This window comes from Drosophila ficusphila, unplaced genomic scaffold (genome assembly GCF_018152265.1).
Source record: "Drosophila ficusphila isolate 14025-0441.05 unplaced genomic scaffold, ASM1815226v1 contig_791, whole genome shotgun sequence".
Classification (NCBI taxonomy): Eukaryota; Metazoa; Arthropoda; class Insecta; order Diptera; family Drosophilidae; genus Drosophila; species Drosophila ficusphila.
Window position 1 is genome coordinate 4,634,257 of NW_025064737.1, and position 26,241 is coordinate 4,660,497.

The 26,241-nt window shown below is 42.4% G+C and overlaps 1 protein-coding gene across 1 annotated transcript; it reads left to right on the forward strand.

Annotated features, from left to right (window-relative positions):
• Positions 1-669: 669 nt before the first annotated feature.
• On the forward strand, positions 670-26,234 carry LOC108098474 (homeobox protein Hox-C9). Its single transcript, XM_017201384.2, has 4 exons — positions 670-1,657; positions 25,053-25,231; positions 25,696-25,778; positions 25,831-26,234. Exons 1-4 carry the CDS (start codon positions 949-951, stop codon positions 26,072-26,074), a joined length of 1,215 nt encoding a protein of 404 aa, XP_017056873.1. The 5' UTR covers positions 670-948; the 3' UTR covers positions 26,075-26,234.
• The last annotated feature ends 7 nt before the right edge of the window (positions 26,235-26,241 follow it).

Genomic DNA, 26,241 nt, shown 5'->3' on the forward strand with positions numbered 1-26,241 from the left:
TCCATGAAATCATAAAGTTTCATAATAAATATAAGAAAGGGAGCAACTTAATCTTGGAACTATATATTTTTCCCAGTGCAATAGAGGTCTCGAAACACGGATTCAAAGAGGCTTGCTTTTTCAGCGGAAAATAGATGAGGAGCCGAAGCCAACGGTACAACGAGACATCATTATTGATGACAATTGAGTGGGCCAAAAGAGAGCTGCGAAAAAGCAGGAGAGCCAACAATTACGATAATTAACGCAGTCAGCCGCCTGGAAAGCTGAGAGAAAGAAAAAGAAACCCCGAGAGGGGATGTGAGAGAGAGGGAGGCAAAGAGAGCGCATGTCAAATTGTACAAATTAATGACGTTCGCACGTTGACAGCGAACTTCAGGGGAGAAAGGGGGCTGAAATACCCTCGGCCAACCGCCATTGGTCCGCTGGCTTGTTCTCTACCTCTCTTTCTCACCTTCGGAGTGCCCCGCCCCCTATGCCAGAGCGAGGCGGCGTTTTCAAATAGACAAGCTGCGCAGATGCGCGAAACCGTGACGTCATGGGAGCCAACCAGTTTGGAGGCCCCAAACCAAACCGGTCGAGAGAGAAGTTGGCCAAAAAAAGCAGAGAGCCAAAAAGAGCGTGAGAGAAAGAGAGGGCCTCGGATTCAGTTTTTCAGTCTAATGTCAGGAACGCAGTTAGCTGCTCGTCTCGTGCGGAACTCTCAAACTGGCCGAACAACAATTAACGGCTAAATAGATAAACAATCCGCAATAGTTTTACTACTACTACTCAAGTACTGTTAAAACTCGAAATCTTGTAAAGTAAACAAACTAATTCCGCCAGTCGGGCGGTGTTGTGTTGCCGACCACTTTTTTTTGTGTTCAGCCGCTTGTTTTTGCCGACGCGTTTTTAAAAGCCTCGCTAAGGAGTTGAGATATTGCCAGAATGCACTAAGGAGGTCCAAACAAAATGAAGATGCCGCAAAGAACACCCAGCCCTGCTAATTCCGAGATTTCGGTGGGTTCGCCCAGTCCGCCGCCTATGAAATCCGTCAATATAAAGCGTTTGCGGCACTTGAGGAGTCCTATAACCCTGGAAAATGGTCGACAGAAGTCATCTCCCGTCAGGATCAAAAGCTTTTCCATTGCCGATATCCTGGGAAAGAGCAGTGAAGAAGATCAGGAGAAAAAAGCAGAGAGAAGTACTGCTTCCACTGTTTTACCCGGAGTATCTGCTCCTCTGGTGCTGATCAACGAAAGATTGCAGATGCCAGTGGTGCAGAACTGTCCTCCGCCTGCTGCACTGCACCCCTTTCTATCACCCGCAATACTGCACAGTTACGAGCAGCGATTGGCATGGGACTACCAGCGCCAGCTGCAGGAGCACTTCCACGCCCAGGCCCACCTCCTCCGTCACATGTCCTTGAATCCCGCGATCATCGCCTCCGAGGACGGCAGTTCAGAGCGCTCGCAGAGATCCAGCAGCAGCAATGGCAGCACCGATTGCTGCAGTCCCGCTCGGGTGGAAAATCGGGAGAAGCCAACCACCCAAGATAGTGGTGGGGAGACCCAGAAGAAGGCGCAGGAGGAACAGCCAACGGGAGCAGGCAAATCGAATGGGGACACCCCTCTGGATGCCCTCTTCCAACTATCCACCAAGAACTTTGACGAGGAACAAGGTGAGTACTGAAAAGATGATAAAACTATGCTATAGTGAAAAGAAAACCCGTTATCACAATCTCTTTCCCTTTAAAAATATTTTTAACATATAAATTTATTTCTAAAAAGTATAAAAGTCTTATTATACTGGCAAAACTTTAATTGAAGAAATAAGTAAACACATAACTGTATTCAAAAAATAGATAAAAGTTCAAAATTTTGCAAAAGAAAGATAGTTTAAATTTTATTTGCGTTTAAATTGTTCGTAGCAAGCATCAAAAAGCTTGACTAATTTATGTTATTTGGTCAAGACATTTTTTGCTGGTCTTCTGAACAGCCTACCAAAATAAGTTTATTTTTGTACCCAACGTCTTCCTTATAAGAATATAAATTTTAAAGCACCCTCTTTTGGCTCGCCAGCACGCATTACTTCTCATTTTACTTTGTGCACACAACCGCAATGAAATTACATTTTAATATAAACTGATTTCCCAACGAGACCCATCATAACCATTAGCCCGGCCAGCGATTGATCAATTGTTGTCATTACGTCTTGATGAGATTCTGCTTAAGGCGTAAAAACAGTAGTGAGGTCAGTCGGGCCGGCCGAGGTGGCTAAATCAATTTCAGGCCGGCTGGCTGCTCGCTCGGCATCGCCTTTGATGGCAATTGCCTTTCCCAGACCCGACCAGACCCAGACCCATGCCCGTACCCGTACCCATGCCCACTCGGAGCCCCAAGTCCGATGATATGATGCTGCTCCAGCTCAGACCGAGACCGAGTCTCAAACTCTGGCTGATGTGATGGCTTTGGCGCATGCGTATCGTTCGGCATAATTTGCTTAGCGGCGTTGATTTCTCGTTAAGTCGCAGACGCGAACCGATTCATCCCACACTCGAACAAATTCCCATGTTTAAAATGTAGTAAGAAATTCAACGTTGATCGTAATCACAATGTATAATGTAGCATGCATACCCATAAGGTTCTTTTAAATCTAGTTATTTAATCTTAGAAATCAACCAATTTCCCCTCTTATGTAAATTTTATCTCGTGTTACAAAAACTACTAAGATTTATCTATAAACTTGTAATAAGGATTTGTGAATTTTTTGTGAAGATTTTGTGAACCTTTTCCCTTAATAATTTGACATATTAATTTAGTAGTGAGTTTCCCCGTTGCCATGTTCCATTTCTGATTAGAAGAGATGTATATTTCAAACTTACAACCCCACTAGTTCCCCATTTTCTGCCAGTGCAACTGAAAGCAATCCATCAGCGAACCCATGCTCTGCGCTTTGTTCATCAGCTACTGAAATTGAATTTACGCGGCGCACGTACAACAGGCAATTGGTTCGTGCTCCACTCCGGATTGCCGGATTGCCACAGAGCCGCAGTGCCGCAGTCTGTCTAATCAGCATCAGCTGATTTGATCGGTTGATCGGTTGATCAACTGCTACTGGCATTGAGTGCCGCCCGGGATGATTATGATTATCGCCCAGATGCACTTAAGCGCCGCAGTTTGCGAAAATTGTATTTTCCCAAGACAGCATCCGGTGGGAAGGGGATCTTCGAGCCTTTTCCCTCCTCGGACTCTGCAATTTGCCAGGCTGATCAAAAGCCGTAACCGTCCAGTTGAAAGAGGGAAAGATCTGAGGCACTTCCGCCCGGTAATTAGGAGCAGCGACAACTCCCATTGCAACACCATCGTAGCTCCACTTTGGCCTGCTCACCGCTCATGACGATTGCCACTAGATAAGCCCAAGAGCAGCCTACATGCCACATACAAAATAATTACAATGAAAATGGCTGAAAAGTTGCAGCTATTTGAACAATGGACCTGTCGTTAGGTCTTGTCAATTAGGAGAATGTGCGACATGTCGTCACCGAGGATTGGTTACCCTTTCACCAGCTTTATTAATTCAATAAGTACACATAATTCAATAGATGGCACATATGTATATATGGTTTGTTAAATGTGACCATTTCTATTTAGCAAAAAGCTTATGGGGGTTACAATTTTTAAAATAAGTTTATATATTTTTGAATTTCAATATGATTTAGTTAAGATACCATTTTTCAAATGAAATCTGTGAATTAACATTATAAGTAGCAGTTCAATTAAGTGATAAATGAATACCATTTCCCTAGAAGTTCTACAATATTGATCAGTATTTTGCTATACCTCTTATATAGGGCATGCCCGCACTTTTAATGGACCAAAGGGTGTCGACTGGGGCGTTTTCTTTATGTCGCCCGGCAAAAGGGGCGATCAGCACGGGTTGTCGTGGCTGCCGCTGAAATGTTGGCTTGATGAAACGCCAAGACAATTGGCACAGACAGCCGCATTATTGAACGCACAGCGAACGCACAAACTGCGGCACCGAACGGCGGATGCATCCCTAATTACAATTTAATTACTAAAACTTTTCCCACTTGACAAAAGGCGGCGGCAATGGCGGCTGAAGCCGAAGACTGCGGCCCAGCCGAGCATGAACCACAAACGCACCACAGATACCAACAGATACAGATACAAACTCAAACTCGAACTCGAACGAACTCACCGAAACAACTCACACAGATACTCGAACTGCGGCCACAATGATGATGGCTCTTCGGGTTGACAGTTGATTTGACAGATAGCAGTGTAAACACTTTACAACATGCGGGCCAAAAGGGTCGCGGAGGGTGGAGAAAAGTAATGAAACGCGGTCGGGTGAGAGGCGGGGTGCCCAAAGAGTCAAAGCTAATTAGTTCAACTAGACGTATACTTAATTTCGAATGGGAGCAAAGTCGAAAAATGTAAATAAGTGGCGGATTGAGCATAAATTATAGTTATAATTGGAAATCCGCACGGCGAGTGGGCCGGGTCGTGTGCTAACTACCATGCAAATGGATCCCAGTCAGAGCTGTTAGAAGGCAATTTTCAGTCACGTCAAATCAAACGATCCATAACCGGTCCACGGCTGGCTTTAATACACACTCCTATGGATATATCCAATCGGTGGGTGGGGTAATAGCTTTGCCAGATTCTACCCTCCGAACAACGTGACATTTTAAATGGCGTGCCTTGGCTATCTGGGTGGCCTGTTGCCCGTTACCCGTATTGGTATTATCTGCTGTACCCCAGATAGATTTCCATCTTTCGCATTAGTGGCCACTTGCCCAGTAATTGCTGTTCAAACATTTGCCTCGAGATCGCCGGGTATTAAAAATCTAGTCCGGCGATAAAACAAATGGATCTGCTGCGTGCATCGAAGTCCATAAACAATTTAGCACACAGCCATTTCGATAATAACAAACTGTGCGGCGATAATTTATTGTTTTATAGCTGAAATTATTTACCACTTTCAAGATGTTAAATTTGTGTTCTGAAACCTAAACAAAAAGTGCAACACCTGTTCGTCATCAATAACTTTTCTGAAATTCCTGGCACTTCAGATTCAACTACTCGCAAATTGCTCAATCGCACTTGCTTTTCATTCAATTTAAACGCTTCCCAGGAATCCCATTCAGTAGACCGAAATCTCTGGCAAAAGTCAACAAGCTGCGGGCTCAGACTACACACATAAATCAAGCAAACAAAAAGAACCCCAGCGAGGTGTAAAATAAAAATTCATCTCAAATGATTAATAGCTGCACAGCTTTTCAACAAAATTCGTTAATGACATTAAAACACAGCGCGAATGCCATAAAAATACTCGTGTATTCGCATGTGTGTTTATTAAATGCTATAAGGCGAGCCCCGTCGACTCGTTTGCCTCAATAAAATCGAGGAAAATGACTGCGGGCGAAAACTGTTCTAACGTCGCATAAAATATGCATAAAATATTGCAAAAATGCCTGCGAGCAGCCGAAACAAGTTGACAAGCCGGCGCTCGGCGTAAATTCTCTAATTAACGGTTGCGCCTCAAATCTTTTATTAAAAATTATAATTCGCCAGTAGTAAAAGTGGCAGAGAAATATGAGTTTGCGTGCTCGATGCCCATAAAGCATTAGCATTAATACGAGCCCGGGAAATCTAAAAAAAAAAACTAGCGAGACTTGCGTGGCGGGCTCTCAAAAATGGTTAACTGCCTGATTTGCTTTCACTTACCGTCGTTGGCCCTCAGGGATGGACACCTAAGCCAAGCCGTGGTGTTTCGTATTACTATACCACTCTATTCCACTCGGGTGGTCCGTCATCATGGGGCACCCCTCGAGCAAATTGCATACCTCGCTCGATCCTCGGCTCTCGTTCTCGGTCCGGTTAGAGCCAAACTCAGAACAGGAACAAGTGACGCCGGGCCAAAAGATCCACAGATACTGAGACACGAAGATACAAACTCAGATACTCAGATACTGCGATAGTGAGATACTCAGATACTGGAGTGCAGAAGAGGTGTGCGAAAGCAACGCACTGAAGGTGTTACCTGCACGCTTTTGATGAGCACTAATTGAGCTCAAGTTGCATTTTTCTTCCCTGCCCATTACCCGCGATCGGGCGGAAAGAGGTCCGGTCCATCGGCGTCGAGATCAAAGACGGCAGGCCGATCATAAAGACAAGCGAAAATCAAGCATCGACAGTTGCACAAGAGACGCCAAATGAGAGAATTAGCCAGGAGAGACTGGCAACCAAGCGATAGAGGTGAGAACGAGAGTGCTCTGTTGGCCGGGGAGCGCTACATTTTGGTAATAACTCTATCAGTGCCATATGGGAGGCCAAGGCCCAACTGTTGCCAAACGCTAAGAGGACGGGCTTCGGCTACATGTGCAAAAATTAGTGAGAACAACCATAGCAGTACATAAATTGAGCAGATCAGTAACCATACTATTCAATACACTTTTATAAAAAAAATCATTATAGGTGGAAAAATAAATAAATATATTCCAATTATTTGATCATAATCCTTAATAGTTTTTGAATTTTTTTTTATCAGTAACAGCCTAAAATAATATTTTGTGGTTTGTAGCTTTTGATTCTGACAGACTTTCTTTTAATGTTAATAGAAACTAGAAAAAATTTTATAAAGTTTGAATAAAACAAGGATTAACTTTGTATTAAATATATGCATAAGTTGTTTTTTATAAAATTTTTAAGGAGTGATAAATTTTCATTGTGTAATATGTAAATTGCTATAATTTTTATTGTTAGGTTTTCTTTGCGCAATATGTAAATTTTTGTAATTTTTTTTGTTCGTGTAACAAATGAACCCAGAAAAGGGTCTGGAATGCGGCATTCGAGTCAGGACCTTGTCAAAGTTCTTAAAAACGCATTCGCCTGCCCGTTCCCCCCTGCGATTCGCATTCCCATTCGCGTTTTTGCCAGGCATTAATCACTGGCCCGAGTGAGTGGCTGGGACCGCCCGAGCTGTGAATTTTCGGCATGTGTCGAACATCAAAAGCCCGCGCCACGCATAAAAAGCCATTTAAAAACGCATTTTCTGCCTGGCCCCTGGCCCCAAGGCGAAAATCCTCGCTGACCCCGCCGGCCACGTTCAACTGCATTTGGCCAAGAGTCCACGGTCTTGGCCAGGAAATGCAGAAATGCAGAGCGCGAGATTGATGCGTTCACGGACAGCCCAGCGAACTACCGAAGTTGGAACTCGCCTTGGCTTCAAGGTTCGGAGGTTCGGAGTTTGGGAGCTTTGGAGGGGAAAACGCATTTCCTCGTGGCTTTTCCAGCTGCACATTAAGTGGGTCAATTGGCGCCTGGTCTGGCAAAACCTGTTCTCCATCCTAGGTGTTGGCCATTGTGTGGTTGGCTTTTGCAGATCTAAGAAAGCACTGAAAAAAAATATGCTTTTAAGGATCAGAAAACTTTTTAAAAAAATATTTAATCCGCTCTTTAAAAGATTATGTAAATATTTCTTACCCGAAAATCAACTTGCATGCTATAAATCAATTTCTAATTTTTTCCGGAGTCTTACTTTGTAATAACTCTGGACTGGATTACACGGGTGTATCTATGATAATCGTGAAAATGCACGACGACAAATCATATTTATATGGCCAGGTCTTTGATGATAAATGTTGAAAAGCCAGCATAAATTAAAGCATTCAAATCATTAGCAGCGATGCCGAACAAACGAGTGGAGATCGGAGGATAAAACGTGGACGGGGTCTCAAGGGGAGGGTCCAACCGAGCGGATGGGGAAATTAGCCACGGCTACGGATCGGGCGACATTAATGCGCGGGAAACCCAGGGTGGAACTCCACTTCCTCCCCAGGAATTCCGATCCCAGTTCCAGCTCCACAACCTGCAAGGTGTCTGCTCTTTTTTTCGACCATTCGCTGCGCCAGCAGGTGCAGACATCTCCCCGTATCCATTCAGTCCATCTAGATGTCTGCACTTCAGTTTTGATGGGTACCGAGTATCGTTTGATACATTGTAATTTAACAGGATTCGTTCGGGTTCATAATCGGACTGCTCAGTCATAGGATCTTCAAAGAACGTTTAAAATGTGAAGCGTGGCGGATTCTTAATGTCTGTCGATAAAAACATTAAGTGCAAGCAATCTTGATAAGATAGCGGTGTTAATATTTAATTAGTGCTCGGGGAATTAATGTTTAAATTTGTGCATATGTTTAATATGATACATAACCATTTACTATTATCGAGGTTTTTAAGAAACTTGTTAAATTAATAGTTTTTCTTTTTTGGCCTTTCCCTTTTATGTATTAAATATTCTTATTATCATCAGTATCAACCCCTTCTTCTCTATTTCCTAATAGTCTTAACATCGAATGCATAAAATCATTTCCTTCCCGACGATTGACTTTCTCTAATTAGTGTACTAACTCATTTTCACGCCTTCCCCTTTCCGGAAAGCACTTCCCCCGCATTGTCATTAGATCAAAGAACACATTCAGCCCTTCGCTGGAACATATTCCAAACTTCACCCAAAAACCAGACGGAGGGCATAACAAATTTGTACCGAAAAAGAGATTCAGTGATTTGGAAAAACAAGCACAAGTTATTCCTGTTGTTGTTTGTTGTTGTGTGGATGTTGTTGTTGTTGGTGGTGCTGTTGGTGTTGCTATTTACACGCAACACGACTGAAAACCAACCACCAACAATCACCGCAATAAAGCAAGCGGAGAACGACAAACTTCACGCTAAAATCGAAAGAAGCTGTGAAAAATGTTTTCTTCCCCCGTCGAATCGCTTCCTACGAGCAGACTATATATATATAGTGTAGTACTATATGGTGTTGCTGCTACTGTGGGCAATGTCAACAAAGCATTTAACACCTTCATCAAACAACAACCCCATGTGCTTGTGGGTATTTGTGTAATCGTTTATTAAAGTGTGAAGTAAATTAATTTGACTATCTGAGATGTTTGCCGCTGTTTCTATGGCAAATGACTTGCAATCGTTGACAAGATTAATTAATCCCCCTTGTGCAGCTGTTGGGGGGAAATCGAAAGGAAAACGAAATTGTTTGCCTTAATTGATTTTCTTTTCCATTGCATTTCTTTTCGATTTCATTCGTGTTTTTCGCCTCGCAGTGCAGAATTGTTATGACACGTCTCGTTATGCCAACGAAAGGCCTTGTATTCCACATTTTGATTGTATGCAGATATGCTACACGGAAAAAAGTTTAATTTATGAAACTGATTGGCCCTCAATTAAATAAAAAATTTTGATTCAGTAGTTTGAATAGTTGGTGCACATATATGGAGGCATTTATATTGTGTTGCCCTTATTATTACGCCATTTAATTAAAAAACTAGTTAGAAAATTTATTAGTTTTTAAGACACATAAAAAACTGAATAAGACATTCAAATTAAATATAATAAGTAAATGAAAAATATAAAATGTTTATAATTACAAAGCATATTTAGTTGAAAAAATACAATCAAATATAATTTAAATATTTGTTTATTTAAAGCACTGAAGAATAAACAAAATTGATCAGTTATTTTAAATAATAACTTGTTTACCAATCATTTTAAATTGTACAATTCATAAATTTTGCATTTAGCATAAGCAAGGTCCTCTGAGATGTAAATTTTGTAGGTAAAATATTTATGTACACTTTTTCCTTGTGTAAATCCAGTTAAATATGCTTTTTTCGTGTGTGTTTAGTTGTCTGGGGCTGTTTCATGTCCGCCGACATTGCCACGCCCCCCTTCCCCCGCCCCTTGGCCTGGTCTTAACTTAAACTCCAGCTCGTGTGTGCACTTTTGACAAGTAATTTAATAAAGCCAGCGACATGACGCGTTGTTGGTGTTGTTGTTGCAGTTGTTGTTGTTGTTGTTGTTGTTGTTGTTGTTTTTGTTGCCAAAAGGTGTTGCAGTCGCTGCTTAAACATGCATAAGCCACGTTAAGAGCGGAGGAACCACCGCCGTTGGCTGGAGTGCCAGTCAGTTAGTCACTCAGTCGAAGACCCGAGCCAACCTTTAGTTTATTTGCTGTTGTTGCTGTTGCTGTTTGATTGCAGCTTGTAATCACAATTAAAGTGTTAAACATAAATGCCAGGGGCCAGTGGGCAACCCAACCAGCCAACTAACGAATGTAAAGGAGACAGTCAACGGAACGGAGACGAAATGAAGGAGGCGCACAAGGGTTGCTCTTGCTCAAGTGGCAAAAATAACTGGGGATCGGCCGGTCGACGGTTTTATGGGATTGGGAGTTTATCATTTCACGGACATGTCTACGGGCTGACAGCTTTGGAATTTCGGCAGTTTTCGATTAATTAATTGACTGCCTGCCAACCAGGCAGCCAACCAACCATCCAGCCAGCCAGTCAAGTTCAAATGCATTTAAATGCTAAGTTTAATTTGTCATAATAGCGGAGCGGGTGAGCGGAACTAATCGAATGGGGGTTGCCCTCAACGCTTTTGCTGTATACATAAACCGTATTAACTCTAAACAGTGTTGACTTCTATGTCACAGAGCACGATAAGTACACAAAACGAAAATATAAAATTATAATCTAACTTATTTAAAGCAATTTACATAAACATTTCCGCTATAACAAAATTAACATTCAAAAATAGCAAGCTCCAAAAAGTTAATGCTTGTTAAGTGCTTTACTAATAAATAAATTTCAAGCTTTATAATACTAATGGTAATCGTGATGTTAAACAGAATACAATCTTAAACATTGCTTGTACATCTTATAATTAGTTTAATGCTAACCCAGAATGTAAACCAATTTGTACCAGTGTAAAATCATTTACAATGCAAAACTGGAGGTAATTAAGCGCTTAGCCGACAGATCGCGTCAGGCCGACACCTTTACAAATTACAAGTCAGTATTTAAATGGCCGTAAAGTTTTATGACACGGCGACTACAAGATGATCAACTGGCAATCGGACGAAACTGGCTCATTAAGATGCCGGGCGGAGATCTGTGGCAGAAACAGTTCCAGTTCCACAATCCGCACAAAATCCGAACGGGGACCATCAAAGTCGGGCCAGTTAATTGATTTTAATGTGCCAATATCCTGACCAAGTCGTCGGACACGAAACATGTGCACCCGATATGGATCGCCACTTTTCATTAATCGGTTTGGTGTTAATTTATGGCGTAGCTCTGTGGCCCAGACTCCACCGAATCGATTGCTTCCGTCTTCTGTCGGCCATCATGGGGAAGAATCCACCCGGCAGACGTCTCTTCAGAATGCACTTGAATCTCTTTCCAGCTCCCAGTTCTCGCTAATTACGGCAATTAAAAACCACTAAATGTAAGAAACGAACGAAATTTCTATGGCCGATATTCGTCGTCGCCGTCAAGTGGCTTAAGTCAGTCAGTTGGGTTCAAGTGGCACGATTCCCGAGTACAAAGTACCGAGTATCGAGTACTGAGTCCCCAGTCCCGATTGCCGTAATGAAAATTGCATCTTAATAAAGCATAATTACCGCCTCGCAAATGGAAGGCCCGAGTGTTTTGTCAAGTAGGAGAGAGCAGCAGCCGGCGGTATCCTTTGGAGTGAAGGATATTAGTAAGATATTGCCGCTGATTAGCCGATTAGCCGAGTGTGTAGTAGTAGTGCGGTGCACGTAGTACATGCCCATCCATTAGCAGCCCCAGTTGCATTACATTATTGAACGTGAGACGCGGTGAAGGCAGCAGATACAGCAACTGCAAGTCATAAACAATTTCAATTGCCGTTGCACATTCGCAACACTCAATTAACGCTTTTCAACAAAGGCCCAACCAGCAACACGGCACAACGGCAGCCACAATGGCAATAATGGTAATGCATTCATCACTTTATGACGGCCCCACATACAAACTTGGCCTAGACAATAGTGTCAACCATAAAGAGATTGCAAAGCCCGGGCCGCGTATCTATTAAATTATGCTTAACTATGTGCCTTTGTTGAGCAGCAAGCAGTCGTTGCTGGTGGATGTGGATGTTGCCGTTGTTAAGAGCTGCTCACAAAGACCGGGCCACTTAAGATTGCGGAGGCAGCAGACTCAAAGTAGCAGCTGAACACAAAGGAGCCCGCGATTCGATCGCCTCTTCTTCAGCATTAAACTTTAAATACCTTCCAAAGTTAAAATACAACCTTAAAGAGGTTCCCCAAATGTTCTGCACTTCGTATCGATCTCACTAACAAGATCAGTAACGAGAAATCAATTGGTAACCCAGTTCGTAGGTGCCACTCATTCAATTTGGCCAAAAATAAACTGCCCACGGAGCAAGTTTGGCAGACAGAAAGACACCGAACATATGAGCGAGTGTATCGAATCGACTTGTGAGTGTTCAGATGTGAAATACGTAGGAAATAACACGAATTTTTCATAAACTCTCCTGCAGCCAGAAGGCGTGGGACATGCGCGATCACCTAAAAAGGGAAAATCTTATGCGCCACGGAATGCCCTACTGTTCTAGAAAAACCCACACAAGAAAAATACTATATTTGGGTATTGTGTATATGTAATTAACATTCTTGTTGGTCAACTAATTACAATAACTTTGTATAACTTTATAATGCATATGTTTAATTTGTTTCAATTGGTTTAACTATTTCGTTATAATATATATTTAGAAAATAACTTTTTTTTGTATTTCTTTTTTTTTGGATATTTATGCAGTCATTTTTATATCTGTTTTTTTTTCTGTTTTTATTTTTGTATGTTAAATATTATTTTCCACTGTATTAAACCTCTTTTTTTTAACTGCTTAAAACTAGACCTATTTTCGAAAAGCAACCCATCGAAAGCCGTTCACATCCCACTCAGATACCGAATTGACTGCATTTTTTGTCAGTCCAATTGACAGTGACCGCTGTATATATTCGCCGGGTTAGTACGCACATTTGTAAACGCCAACGGAATTGTCGTCGGGCATAATTCCCAGTCGCCTTTCCATCCCGCTCGCACAGCGGCAACACGCGGCGTATACGTAATGGCCGCTTAAGCGACTGCAACTGCAACTTCGCCTGCGGCTGCCGCTGAGCAAATGCATAAACTGCTGAATTTATGCGCAGTTGGCCGATGCGAGGGGCCGAGAGTCGAGGAGGCTGCCGACGGGGCGTAGATTTAATTAAATAAATTCCAAGAGCGACGCATTCGGCGTCGTCGCCTTTTTTGCATATTTGTGCGTAAATTCGTATTATAAGTGTGCCAATGTGTGCGTGTGTGTGTGCATGTGCGTCACCTGTAATTAAATAAATCTGCGCATTGTTTGCAGTGCCGTTAACGCGGCAACCGTAAATGGCAGGCCGTACACTTTTCTATAGAGATTTTATAATAGTTTAAGTGCACGACAGCTTCCCAGATGGCTAATGCATAAAATAAATAATAAAACAATTGTTTAAAGTACACATGTGCAGCCATGATGCTTAAAGCTTACTTATCCGCACGCAATTTAATTATAGTGAAAACATGGAATCACGCTAATTCGTATAAATATTTACATGCCTCTTAAATTTTTTTAAATAGGCCAAGAAAGGTAATTAATTTCTGGAAGTCCGCTTAAAAAAATGTTATAGTAGAAGCACAAATAATAAAATAAAATATTTTCCAATTTACATTGTTATTTTTTGGTTACATTTTTAATTTCATTTTTATTCACATTGGAAATAATATACAAAACTACACTATATATTTCCAAGAGCCTACTTTATGAATACATTTTTTTTTAAATCCAGCTTCGCTATTTGAATACCAGTTTTTCGTTTGCAGTGCAGACAATGATGTGTTAAAAAACAGTATTTGTACAGTATTTATTGTTAATTTATTTAGCTTGTCATCCGTCGGGCCTTGCAATTACGAGGGCAAAATGTGAGCCACGCCCACCGCAGCTCGAAAGCCGCAGAGTCTGCTCCACAAACACCCATACGCACTCACTGAATCGGGCATATTTCAAGCATATATCAACGGCTTAACAATTGGCTCAGACTTGTCGTCAGGTGGCCATTGCCGTTAAGCCTCCGCTTCTGCCCCGCCGACCTCGTCCTGCCAATTTCCATTTCCAATCCCGTTCTTGACGCCTTGCGTGCGCCCCGCCCCCTCCGCCCATCCCTCACGCATTCTGATACTTTAATTTATGGACTCGGTCGCAGTTTATTTGTCATGCCAACATGCTGTCGCCGTAATTATACACATAACCGTAACTAGTTTTTATTTTTTTCTTGCTGTTTTTGGTGCAACATGCAAAACACTTTTTACGGCCCTCGTAACACGAACGCACATCAAAGCGCCATGCAAATGTTCGCTTGTTATGGCTAATGGTTCGGATCGGTCGTCAAACAGAACTCGTTCTGAAGACCAGTCAATAGAGGACGCCGAAACGGTTATCGGATGCAAAGACCTGGCTCTTAAGCTCAAATGAATATTAAGCCGCCGGAGTAATTATAATATTTCTCACTTGATTGGAATGTCTTAATCTTGATGTGTTCGAGTTGGCAGATTTTATTTGGAGACAAGATTAGAAGTAAAAGATGAAAAAATTACAAAATCGTAGTCGTAAAAATTGAGAAACTAATTTATAAACGGTGCTTTCAAATGTGGAGCAGATGTAGAAACTTGAAACATAAAGCATTTAAGCCTATGCGAAATTAAAAACTCTAATACATATTTATCAATTACCTAAATCCGTTTCGTTTTTAATCGTTGTTCTGCACATATTCCTCAAATATCTGAATTATTCTTATGTGCGTTTTATTTCTTAAAACATGTCATTTCAAAAAAACTTAGATAAAATGTTAACTGATCGTAGAAATGGAGCCAGTCAGTGTGGATTTGTAATATAAAATATATAAATGTTTATAATGTTGCGTAAAAAAATATCTTTTAAGGCTGAAATATTTTATTTAATTGCAAATTAATATTTACTTTGAATTTAATGTGAACAACTTAAGCCCGCATTCAACCTAATTCCAAGCAGCCAGCTCTATTTAAAGTCAAATCGGTTTTGGTGCCTCCCAGCTGGTAGCCAAGTGACATTATTCCACCTCCTCGGGAAACAACGGCAACCGGCAGTGGACTTTCATTTTATGGCACTCACTAAAAACAAAACCTACGAGCGCGGCCCACTGCTCCTGCTTAAAGCCGCTTATCTGGCCGGCTATATCGATAAACATAAATAAGCCGATATTGTCGTAGTCGCCCCAAACCGGCGACTACAAGCTGCCGACTGCGAATGGCCAACTGGGAACTGCGAACTGCCAACTGCGAACTGGGAACTGGGAATTACCAACTGCAAACGGGCCAACGCCTCTTTCGAAAACGGGCAGTCAACATGCAGGCGCACATAAAAACTCACCATAATGATAACGATAATGATAACGATGCGCAGCGGTTTGTTGTTTTACACGAAAATTATGTGTTATTAGCGCGCAGTGTGCGCCTCTGCGATCGATGAGAGACGCACTTGTTTGTCGTCCTGCTGTGCGATCGCCGTGTATAAAGATGCCTGCTTTATCACTGCGCTTTTGGCCTGGCCAACAAGCTGGATATTGGATTCGAAGAGGATCAAGGGGCAGAGTGGCAGAGTTGCAGCTAGGGATCCTCTTCAAATTAACTTGTTCCTGAGTTGCGAGCTCTGCTCGTGCCGCAATCTGCTGGGCATTAACGGAAATTTATCATAAATTCCAATACCTTACTACTAATGGGCGTTGATTAGCTAATTTGCTGCGCTCGTTTCATTCTCCACTCGGGCCCGCCAAGTCATTTCAAATACTTAATGCTCGTTGGCCGCTTCTCGTCGTCATAGCCGTTCGATCAAAACCGTTCACAGCATATTTGCCAAGATCACACTGAGAGAGAGCCCTTCTGTAAACCAAATCAATCAGAAATAAATCAATTAAAAAAGAGATCTAATAACTAGAAATAACACCTATTTTAAAGATGTTAAGTGCTTTATAATTATAATGATATATTATAGTTAAATATTATCCAAATGAAATGTAAATTTAAATGGCTTTTTGGGTAAAATGTATATTCGCAACTAAACACTTTTCCTTTCACTTTTTCGATAGGTATCCAGGTATATAAAACCTGATAATAATTCTATTAATTAATGGATAGTGCTCAATTTATTTCCCAGTGTATCTGTCTATCTCCTGTTTGGTGTATCAGCCGGCGGCCTGTTTGCTTTGATCTCCGCTTAGGAGCCTCGAAATCATTGCTCGCCCCGAAATAATGAATGAAATCGAATCGGAGCCAAATACCGGGCTAAAAACAAATTAAATGCCGTTTTGGCTTTGTGCGTTAACAGAGGCTGGTTAGGCAACCGACGGATTAGCATAGCGTGTTGTTACTGTATCATTTTTGGCACGCATGTGCACCGGCACCCAATCGCCCTGTCCCGCTCTAACCCGACGTGCTCTCCCTTTCACTCTCGGGCCACAACAATGAGAAGATTAATTTATGTTATTAAGTCGGCACAGCCGCCTTTGATCTTCGCTTCTGCGAGGTGTAAGGTAGGCAAGTCAATGGCGGTGGCAATGCCGGCACCTGAAGAAACCCATTCCCATTCCCATTCCCATTCCCCGTTTAAAAGAACCACGGAACCACTATCGATGGGCATCGGCATCGGGATCGGGATCGCATCGGATCGGATCGAGATCTCCACGATCCCCAGCCGATCCGATACGATCCGAGCAGCAATCGATCGATCGCACGACCCTGACCACAGAAAACCCGGCTACCTGCAGCGAGTTAGATTTTGCCCCTGGTCCTGGCCAAATAAGTTGGTTGGTTGAGGTAGAAGGAGAAGGAGTCGAGGAAGTCGCTCGGGGACTCCGGTTCCGACTGCTCCTAACTCGAACTGCCTGCACGTCATTACACTAATTTGTAATTTATGACAGCTTGTCATAATATCAACGATATTGAGCCTGAAATCCTTGGTCGGCCAGTGCACTGAGATTAATTTAATTACTCTTTAAATGAGGTTAAAACCAAAGAAATGTGATTCAAATGGTAACATTGATTTATGAGGTTTTAAAATAAATTAATACTATTTAAGATGCAAGTGATTGGGAAAGTATGTAAAAAGTTTTATGTTCATTTTGAAACTGTGTTATTAATATTTTAAATACTTTTATTGAAGAAAGTTTTGGGGAACCAATTATAACCGGAGTATTTTTGTTCAACTGGTTTTAATATATTATTTATTGCCATGTAATATGAAATATTATATAATAAATCTAATTAAATAGTATGGAATAAACTCCTTTCTACACTTTTACAAGGAAATCCGTTTAACAACTTCTAAATAACCAACTCACAATTTGAGCAGCTTATTTCTCCGAGTGCATCTGGCCCCTCTCCGCTAGTTATTCGCATTTAATCAAATTTAAAATTGATTCCCATCTTAGGCTTTTTCTGTGGCTGCCCGCTCATTAATAAGCCCTCGATGTATTTTCTTTTGCTCGCCGCCACTTTGGTTTCGCTGAGTTGTCAAAACTATCGTACAATGTCTCTGGGGCAAGTTTAGCGGCTCGGCGATCTCGTGGTTGTTGTGGTGATCATCATCAGCGGGGATCCCTTCAGCCAACCATCGAGCCATCCATCCATTCATCTAGTGGCTGCTGGGGGCATTGTTGGCTTTACATGCCGTGTTGTCAACGCTCTTTGTTGTGCCACCAATAGAGCGGCGGCGCCTTTGATCTTGCGGCCAGTTCAAAGCCCCCGACGAACTTCTAACTCAATTAGTGTGTAGTTTTTTAAACGGTTTTGATTACAGCGCATATTTCTTGATCCCAGCCCGGCCAGCTTAGAATACATGCTACTTATAAAGACATTAAGCCGGCGAACCTATCCCTCCGACTGGCCCACATTGAAGTCGTGTGGTGTGATGAGGAGGAGGGTCCACATCCACATCCACATCCACAACCATATCCACATCCATATCCCCATAGGGGAGGTGGGGAAGGTCACTCAATCAGGCGCAGGATCCCGCGAGCCGACGCCTGCTCTTTGATCGCATTTTAATGATGATGACCATTGTTAGCTGATGTTAGCGATTGCAAGCCCAGATTTTCACTTAACAACAGCCGCCAAATGCTCCGCCGCCCCAGATCGGGAGGGCTTAAAGGGCATGCAAACATAAAAATGATGTAGTGGACTCCAGTGCCAAGTGGAAGTGGAAGGGGATGGGTATGGGGATGGGGAAGGGAAAGGGGAAAGAGGGGGAACGGCAGTGCGGAGCAGACACAAGCAGCTTCATCGGGTGCCCGCCGTCCAAATTGCAATGCTACGTAATTTTTATTGTCTCGCACCGACCAAACGATGCTCACACAGTGGAATAAACTCGGTTACGGTCGGTCATAAATAAGATGCCATGGGAACTGCACTCATTATTAGATGGGTAGCTCATATGATGGTTTCAATAAGTTTTATTACTAAAGCTGGTAATTAAATTCCTTCAACTGAATATTTAAATGTTATTTGTTGACCATAAAATATCATTACAAAAAATTACTTTTATGCTTTTCAGATTCAAAGTATAATAAACCTAAAGTTTATTGACAACATTTCAAATATCTTAACAAATAATGAAAACTTATTAATAAAACTTATAATAACTTAAAAACGATTTTTTTTTTGCAAATATTTAATAAACCCACGTTAAGGTTGTTAAAATTTTAATACAAACTCAACCCATTTTGTGTTCAATCTTCTGAATATAAAGCTGTTTAAATATTTGCTTAGTTAACTCTTAACTCTTTATTGTTCATACACAATTTATCTGATTTTAAAAATGCTAGTTGGTAGGTTTATACCGACGGCTTTATGGTTTTGACCCACTGTCGACTGCAACTGCAGCCCACTGCGCCTCGGGAGGCGTCGAAACATGGTTCTTGCAGACACTGCCGTCGTCTACCGCCTGGAATCCAGCGACTGGCTCCGAATCCCCTCCGACTTCTTCCTCTTCTTAGCCCCCCCTCCTCACACCCCGCTGATCGCCAATTGAACGTCTGGAAGTTCGTGTCCGAGCGACGCTTACACTGACTGACTTCATTGCTCTTTACGTTACGTTAAGTTTAAGTATACGTTTGCCCACTGCCCGAGCGCCATCTCGTTTAATCTGCCTTTTAGAGGGCGTGGCCATAGTATTTTATATGTGCTGATCAAAGGGAGCCGACGCTTTGTCCCGAAGCCGACGCGTTTCCCCCTTCCCCCTCTCCATCCCGCTCCCGCTCCCCCTCGCCCAGTCCTTCTCAAACTTTTGCGTAGCGCATGCGCAACGCTTCGATCGTGAATCATGTGCCGGTTGCTAAGGATGGGGATCGAGATCGGGATGGATGGCTGGTTGGATGGTTGGCTGGTTGGTTGTATGCTTGGTTGGATGGATGGATGGATGGGTTTCCAGAGGAGGAGTATCGGTGTGTGGCCGTGGCTTGGATTCCCTGGGACTCTGCTCGTCGCAACCTTACGTATTCATTATTGAATTAAGGATGACCACGTTTTCGGCGCTTTGTTTCGCTGCGTCGGAGTCGCAATTGATTTGCCAGCCATTAAAATCAATCAAAATATAAAGAAGGGGTCGTCCGCAGAGTTCACCCTAAATTACCAGGGAAAGTTTTCAGTTCAAATCGGAAGAACTTTGTGCAACCAGTTCCTTGATATTTGAAACGAACTAGACGCATCGTTTCCCTTGTTTTATTTAAGTATTGCCGATAAACACTTCAATACCACCTATTTTTTTTCAGTGCCAATGCAATTTTCTGAGAGCATGTAAAGTGAGTGAACATCGTGCGCAAACGGTTTGTTGGTTTACCAATTTATGTTAATTCTGGAGTACGAGCCCCGAGGCCCATTCAAAAGAAAGTGCCCGACTCCGCGATCGTTCCATACGTGTATGAAGATATTAGCCCTCAATAACTTCTGATTACTGCCCCGAGGTACCGATGACATGTTCTTCCACTCTGGAAATTGCCGGCCTCGCGGAAATTATTGGCCATGTTAATGTTTACAAGATGTAATATCGCAATCAAAATAGCTGCGGGCCAACATGAACATGGAAACTTTACGCTGGGCAGTGACGCTTTGCCCTAATGTACGAATATTTCAATTAATGAGCAGAGGGGGAAAAGCAGAGAGAAAGTCTTGAATGCCACAAGGCAATCAGTAATTTCAATAGCCCGGGGATAACATTTTTGGAGAGCGCCCTCCATTAAAGTAACAATTTTATTAGCCTTTAAGCTTGCAAAGATTTGAATTCCTGTAAGAAGAAGTAAGTTACATGAAGTTAAAGTGGGTAAAAACAAAGTTAAGCTATTGAAAACATAATTGCTATGGATAGAATAAATATATGAATGACGTTAAATTATCAGTATATCCTCAAATTTTCCTCCTTTTCTCAAGTTTGTTACTTATTTGTATGTTTTTCTCAGTTTTGTAGTTAATTGCCAAGTAAACAACAAACACCAATGCATACAATTTGAAATACGAACCAAATAAAACTGCTATCTTGATCCATTAAATGCCTTCCATCAGCACCTCCCCAGCCACTTCCATTTTGAGCTTAAAATAACTCCGCTTACCTGGCCATCCAGTCAGTTCCCAGATCGCCGGGGCGGTACAAATGACAACAAAATACAAAAAGTTATTGGTCGCATTACGAACGTGTAAACAAGCGGCCAACAATGACGGTCTTTTGAGTTCGGAGGAGAGACCCCACCAGTCGCCAAGTCGCCAAGTCGTTGGATATCGAGGAGAAAATACCGAAATTTATAACTTTCTCGTTATGGAGAGCTGAACCCCGAACCCCGAACCCCGAACCCCTTACCCTTCGCTCCACTCCACTCCTTTCCGATCCGAAGCGATCCGTAATGATAATGGGAATCTCCGTGGCCAACTCACTTTGTCGGCGGCTAAATTTGTCTCATCTTCGTATATTAATTTGTGTTATTGTGTTTCGGCTTTTCGTAGCTCCAGCAACAACAACAGCAATAACAATAATAAAAGAGGCAGCTAACAAAGGTAGCCAAAAGGTATCGGGTTTTATAACCTGCTCGAACTCATCAATTTCATTGCTAACAACACGCAGACACGCCAAAGTGAGAAAAATATGCAGGGACCGCCATCGACTTTGATCCGGTCTGAATCATCATCGCTGGGATCTCAGATCTCGAGCTTAAGATTCCAGATTCCAGATTCCAGATTCGAGATCTCAGATCTCAGATTCCAGAACTCAGAACCCCGAGCTGTTGCTCTGCGGTTAGGTGTTCTTGTTTTCCCGTTCGAGAGCGAGAGACGCCGGCAACGTCATAAGTAAATTTCTCTTTCGGGGATTTCGAAAAGCCATTTAGAATAAATTAACTGGGACCTACCGCTAAAAAGATCTCCGATCCGATCGGATCACAAAGAGCCTCTCCGCATCTGAATCTCCGTTTTCATTTTCACTTTGGGTGAAGGCGTGCGGGAGTGGGTTCCAAAACAGGATTAAAATTAGTTTTTGATTACGCTTTCGAGCTTCTGGACAACGCAATTTGCGGTCTGCCGCCGTTTGCCTCTTCTCTGTTCATAATTAGCCCGCTTTTAGCCGGGCTCTCTTGCTCTTTTGCATCCGAAGGTGGCCTTCGCTTTGTCCTCCGCCGCTTTGTCATAACTCCGTGTGGTGGCGGCGATCTTATAAAGCTATTGGCAGGTATTTAGCCAGAGCCCTGGGAATGTGAAATTCCTTGCGGTCGTAAATCCCCGAAAGTCCGAGCTTCTAATTGAGTCTTCCGCTGGCAGGCCCAAATCACATTCCCCACGTCATGCTTTCGGCCAGGGTTTCTTGGCCAAATCCGAGCTGTACAGCTCGGCTACCTACAGTCTCGTCTTTCAAAGGCTCCGATGCGTTGCGATGCGATGGGATGTGAGGCATTTGAAGAGCGTGTGAATAGCAGGCACCTTGTGGCAGGCAGGGCAATCCGAGGCATTAGCATTGGCCTTATCCCAGCGATACGCATCTTGGTAGCACTTGGAGCATCGGGGCTCAGGTATATCCAGATTGCGATCTCGAGTGCCCTTTATTATGATGTTCTGTTCTGTTCAGTTCGCCTTTGTGCGTGCATCCCCGCAGATTACCATTACCACAGCATTTTTGGCCGCTGGCTGATGGCTGATGGCTGATCTCGGCTGATTGATTCGGAGCTGGCTTTAATTGAATCGTTCTTCCTCGCCATCGGACTCAATCAACATAATTGCCCCGGCACTTTGGGCCTTACTCTGGTTTTCCTTTAAGCGGCTCATTTTCCAATAGAACTCGTTGGCTGTTGGGCGGAAGAGCCGGTCGTGATCCGGCTTTAAGCAGAAAGCATTTAATTAATTGCTGTTAATTTATGTGCCGCGCAGTAGCAGAGTCCGGCTTATTTGCCTAATTACCAGCCACACCATTAGCCATGCGCACTCCGTCTGGCTTCCAGATTGGCCACCGATAAGGCACGCCATCCCGCATCACCAATGCACTCGGAGAAATATTGGTGGGGAATCGAAAGGTGTCGGTAATGATAACTGAGGTGGGAATTTCACCAGCTTACCTTATAATTTAAAAGCACCTTTGGTTTTTTATTCTGTCTTGCAATCATCAGAAAAGGAGTAAACTGGCAATAAATCATAAAACCATAAAAAACTGTTTTATGCCCATTGAACTTCATTTAAATCTTTTAAAATATAGCCAAAGAAAGGGACTTTAAGTGAAAGATGTTTGTAAAAATAATTTTAAAATAAAGAAGAGATGAATAGTTAATCTACACATTTTTAAACTGGCGTAAATGAAGAAACAAATTTGATTTAAATACGCATTAATGTGCAATATCTCGCAGTCTTCTATTACACCTTTATAATAATAAAAAAATTCCAAATACCCTCAAAAATACCAATGAAGTACATTAGATGATATAAAGTTGGACAAGTTGAGGACTTGGCTTTAACACATAAAAAGCCTGAATAAAATTAATGTATCCGACTTTTGTTGAGTGTAGATTTCCCCGCATTAGAGGCAGACCCAACCCACTTGCGTAAGGACAATGCGTCATTTTGTTGGTGTCTCAATTAGCCACGCCGCCAGGAGGCATAAGTTATGCATACTTCTCAGACAACAGGAGCTGCTCCTTGGAGGCATTGTTGGCCATTCCTGAATGCCGCTCGGTGGTTCGGTGTCACCGACAACACCGACAACTCTCCGCCGGCTGTCACAATGATTAGTTATGCTGATGACATTGTTTGTTACCCACGACATGAGACGGAGGTGTGGGTGTCCAGCTCGTAATTCTTTTAACAAATACCCGTGCACTTTAACTCCACCTGGCTGGTTGGTTGTTAGTGCCGCAACTGACATACGCTCTCCATGTGGCACAGGCCATTAACATTTGCCAGTCTTTGACTTGCTCCAGCCTCCCAATGCACTTTTCTTAATTAATAAAGCTCCCCCAATGGCCAAAATCACACTCACCACCTCGCAACTCAAGTTCTACCAGTTTCTGGCCAAGAGAAGGCTTGTCATGGCTTTTAATTAGAGGCGGGGCTGGGAGGTGCTATTGATGGCAAATGGGGGCCAAATTAAACAGGCTAATGAGAAAATTTAAGTGGTCAGAGACTCGAGTTCTGTTTATTCCAAGAACGGTGGATTTCGCAACCTAATAAATTAATAATAACCTAATAATATGCGATTAAATATAACCTGCAGTTAACCTTATTTAAATGTAATGGCTTCAACTAATGGTATACTTTAACCACATAAATCTCTGTCATGGTTGTGAAACCTTTAATTTAAATTGAACCCTTCTTTTTTTCATACATTTTAGAAAGTTCTTTAACATATTAGCAAAATACTCCTTTGATGACACAATAGTCACGCACATTTCTCCCATTTACCTTTAATTAACTCTTCATGTTGCCTCAGTTAATGGAAATTAGCTACATGTGTGCTTCCTGCCACCGAGGAGTCGATCAACCCTCGAGTTTTGGTGGCAAGGGCGTTTACAAAGCAGTAGATTATCTAACCTCACAATAAACACATCAGGATAGTGTCAAAATGGCTTTGGACCCGACCTTCGACTTTACCACAGGGCCGCAAAGCGAGAAGAGGGATAAATCAACCCCGTTGTCCTGGCGTTGTTCAAGGACCAAATTCGGGTGCCTTAATTGTTATTTGTCGGACATGTTTAGCAACAACCGAGTTGCCCCGACCGGGTTTCCAATGCGCAGCTGCCATTCTGCCATTTCCCCGTCGGACTTCCCGAGGCCTCCTGCTCCCCAAATTCAACCCTATAAACAAAAGACGCAACAGCCATTTCCGCTGATACTTCGGCTGAGCACTCGTTCGCCACGATCACTCCGCCGGCCCATAAATACCGGGTATTAATAAAATACGCGGACGAAAGGCGCAAAAATTGAATTGCCCGCGATAAATAAACAACACCTAATGGGGCCGGGCTGACTTCCAACTTCCAACGAGTTCAACTGGGTTGAAAGTCGCTTCCGCCGATATATACTTTCAAAAAAGCCAAGTATAAACATCAATCAGCGGCCGTATTACCTTTAAACATGCCAAAAACAAATACCGGCAATCAAAGTCCAAATCAAATCAAATCCACATCGAATCGCTTAAGAAAACAGCTGAGGGGAAATCACGGCCAATAAAACGCGAGGGTATAAAACGAAGAAGCCAGAGAATCCCGTGCCCGTGTTTATGGCCACCGAATTGTTGATGTCGATTGTCTATTATGAATTCCATCGAACTGTGTGTTTGAAATTGTTTCAACCACGAGCAGTTCACCGATTGAGTTGAAAGTGCCAGCGAATGCGTAGATAGCAGTCATAAAGGCGGTCATTAAAGCATCCTCAGGAGAAAGGTCAGACCCTGGTGCTTCTGGCCAAGAGAAGAGCCAAAAGCCCCATAAACTTTCCCGATTTACGATCATCCGTGTGAAGCATATAAAAAGTTGACTGATCGCTCACTAATTTACGACACCATCACACCTTTCTGATTCTTTAGATTCTTTAGCTCTTTATATAATATTTTATTCTTGATTTGCAGATCCCGCCACGTTGAACATATTTGCCACGCGATCCAATCCAAAGAAGAAGCGCAAGTCCCGCACCGCCTTCACCAATCAGCAGATCTTCGAGCTGGAGAAGCGCTTCCTGTACCAAAAATATCTCTCGCCAGCGGATCGCGATGAAATCGCCGGCGGCCTGGGCCTCTCCAATGCTCAGGTGAGTATTGAGATATCTGTGGGTGCTAGATAAAAAGGTGAAAATACGATCTGAAATCAAGAACACTGTAGAAATATTGTCATTATCTTGAATACTACCTCACATAACCAATGCGAATGTTTAAATTTTAATATTGAAGTAATTTAAAATTGCCTTTCCACCAATGATAACAAAATAATGTTGTCAAAAAATTATTAAATTATTTGAAAGATTTAATACGCTCATTTTCATTGTAAACCTTGTTTAGCCGATCAACTGTAAACAGATTATTATTATAATTGGCTATACTAAATAATATTATTATTACCTAAACTATAATAAAGAATCACTCCTACTTCATTATTCATTTGCTAAGGTAAATTAAACCTAGATTTTAAATGCATATAATTTTTGATCTTGATTTTCAAACGTATTATCCCCCTCTTTTACGTAACAAGTGGCTAATCGATTTCTTTCAATAACAGGTCATCACTTGGTTCCAAAATCGAAGGGCCAAACTTAAGAGGGACATGGAGGAGCTGAAGAAGGACGTGCAATGCGAGAAAATGTCAGCGAACCAAAGCTTTTTAAAGAACGTTAATGACTTGAGTATTTTAAAGAGCCGACCAGTCAGCAGATCCCAGTCGCTCGCACCTCCCCCTCCACCATCACCACCAGCACCCACAGAGCATCGGATCGGAAAAGGATAGGGTCAGGGATGGGGATAAGGATCGGGATCGGGAGAAGGACAAGGATAAGGAGGAGCTGCGCATGCTGAAGCTAATGACTCTGATGCGCTACTCGGATGGCAAGTTGCTCTATTCGCAACCACCGCCACCGGAATCGTATTTGCCCGCTTCGTAATTTGAAAACTACTAAGAACGAACGCTTCTTTTCGCATCTAATTTGCCAAAAAAAAAATGGAAAAGCCGCCCAGTGGAGAAGGAATTGCAAAATTCTTGTTTTGATAATTCTAATTAAATTATTAAATGAATTTAAAAATTATAATCGATTTTAATGTATAAAACGCA

Bases quoted from the DNA above. Each gene is read 5' to 3' on its own strand.
- LOC108098474 (XM_017201384.2), top strand. From the start codon at position 949: ATGAAGATGCCGCAAAGAACACCCAGCCCTGCTAATTCCGAGATTTCG. The intron at 1,658-25,052 runs GTGAGTACTGAA...CTTGATTTGCAG, and splicing joins GAACTTTGACGAGGAACAAG to ATCCCGCCACGTTGAACATA. The intron at 25,779-25,830 runs GTCAGCGAACCA...AGTATTTTAAAG, and splicing joins GACGTGCAATGCGAGAAAAT to AGCCGACCAGTCAGCAGATC.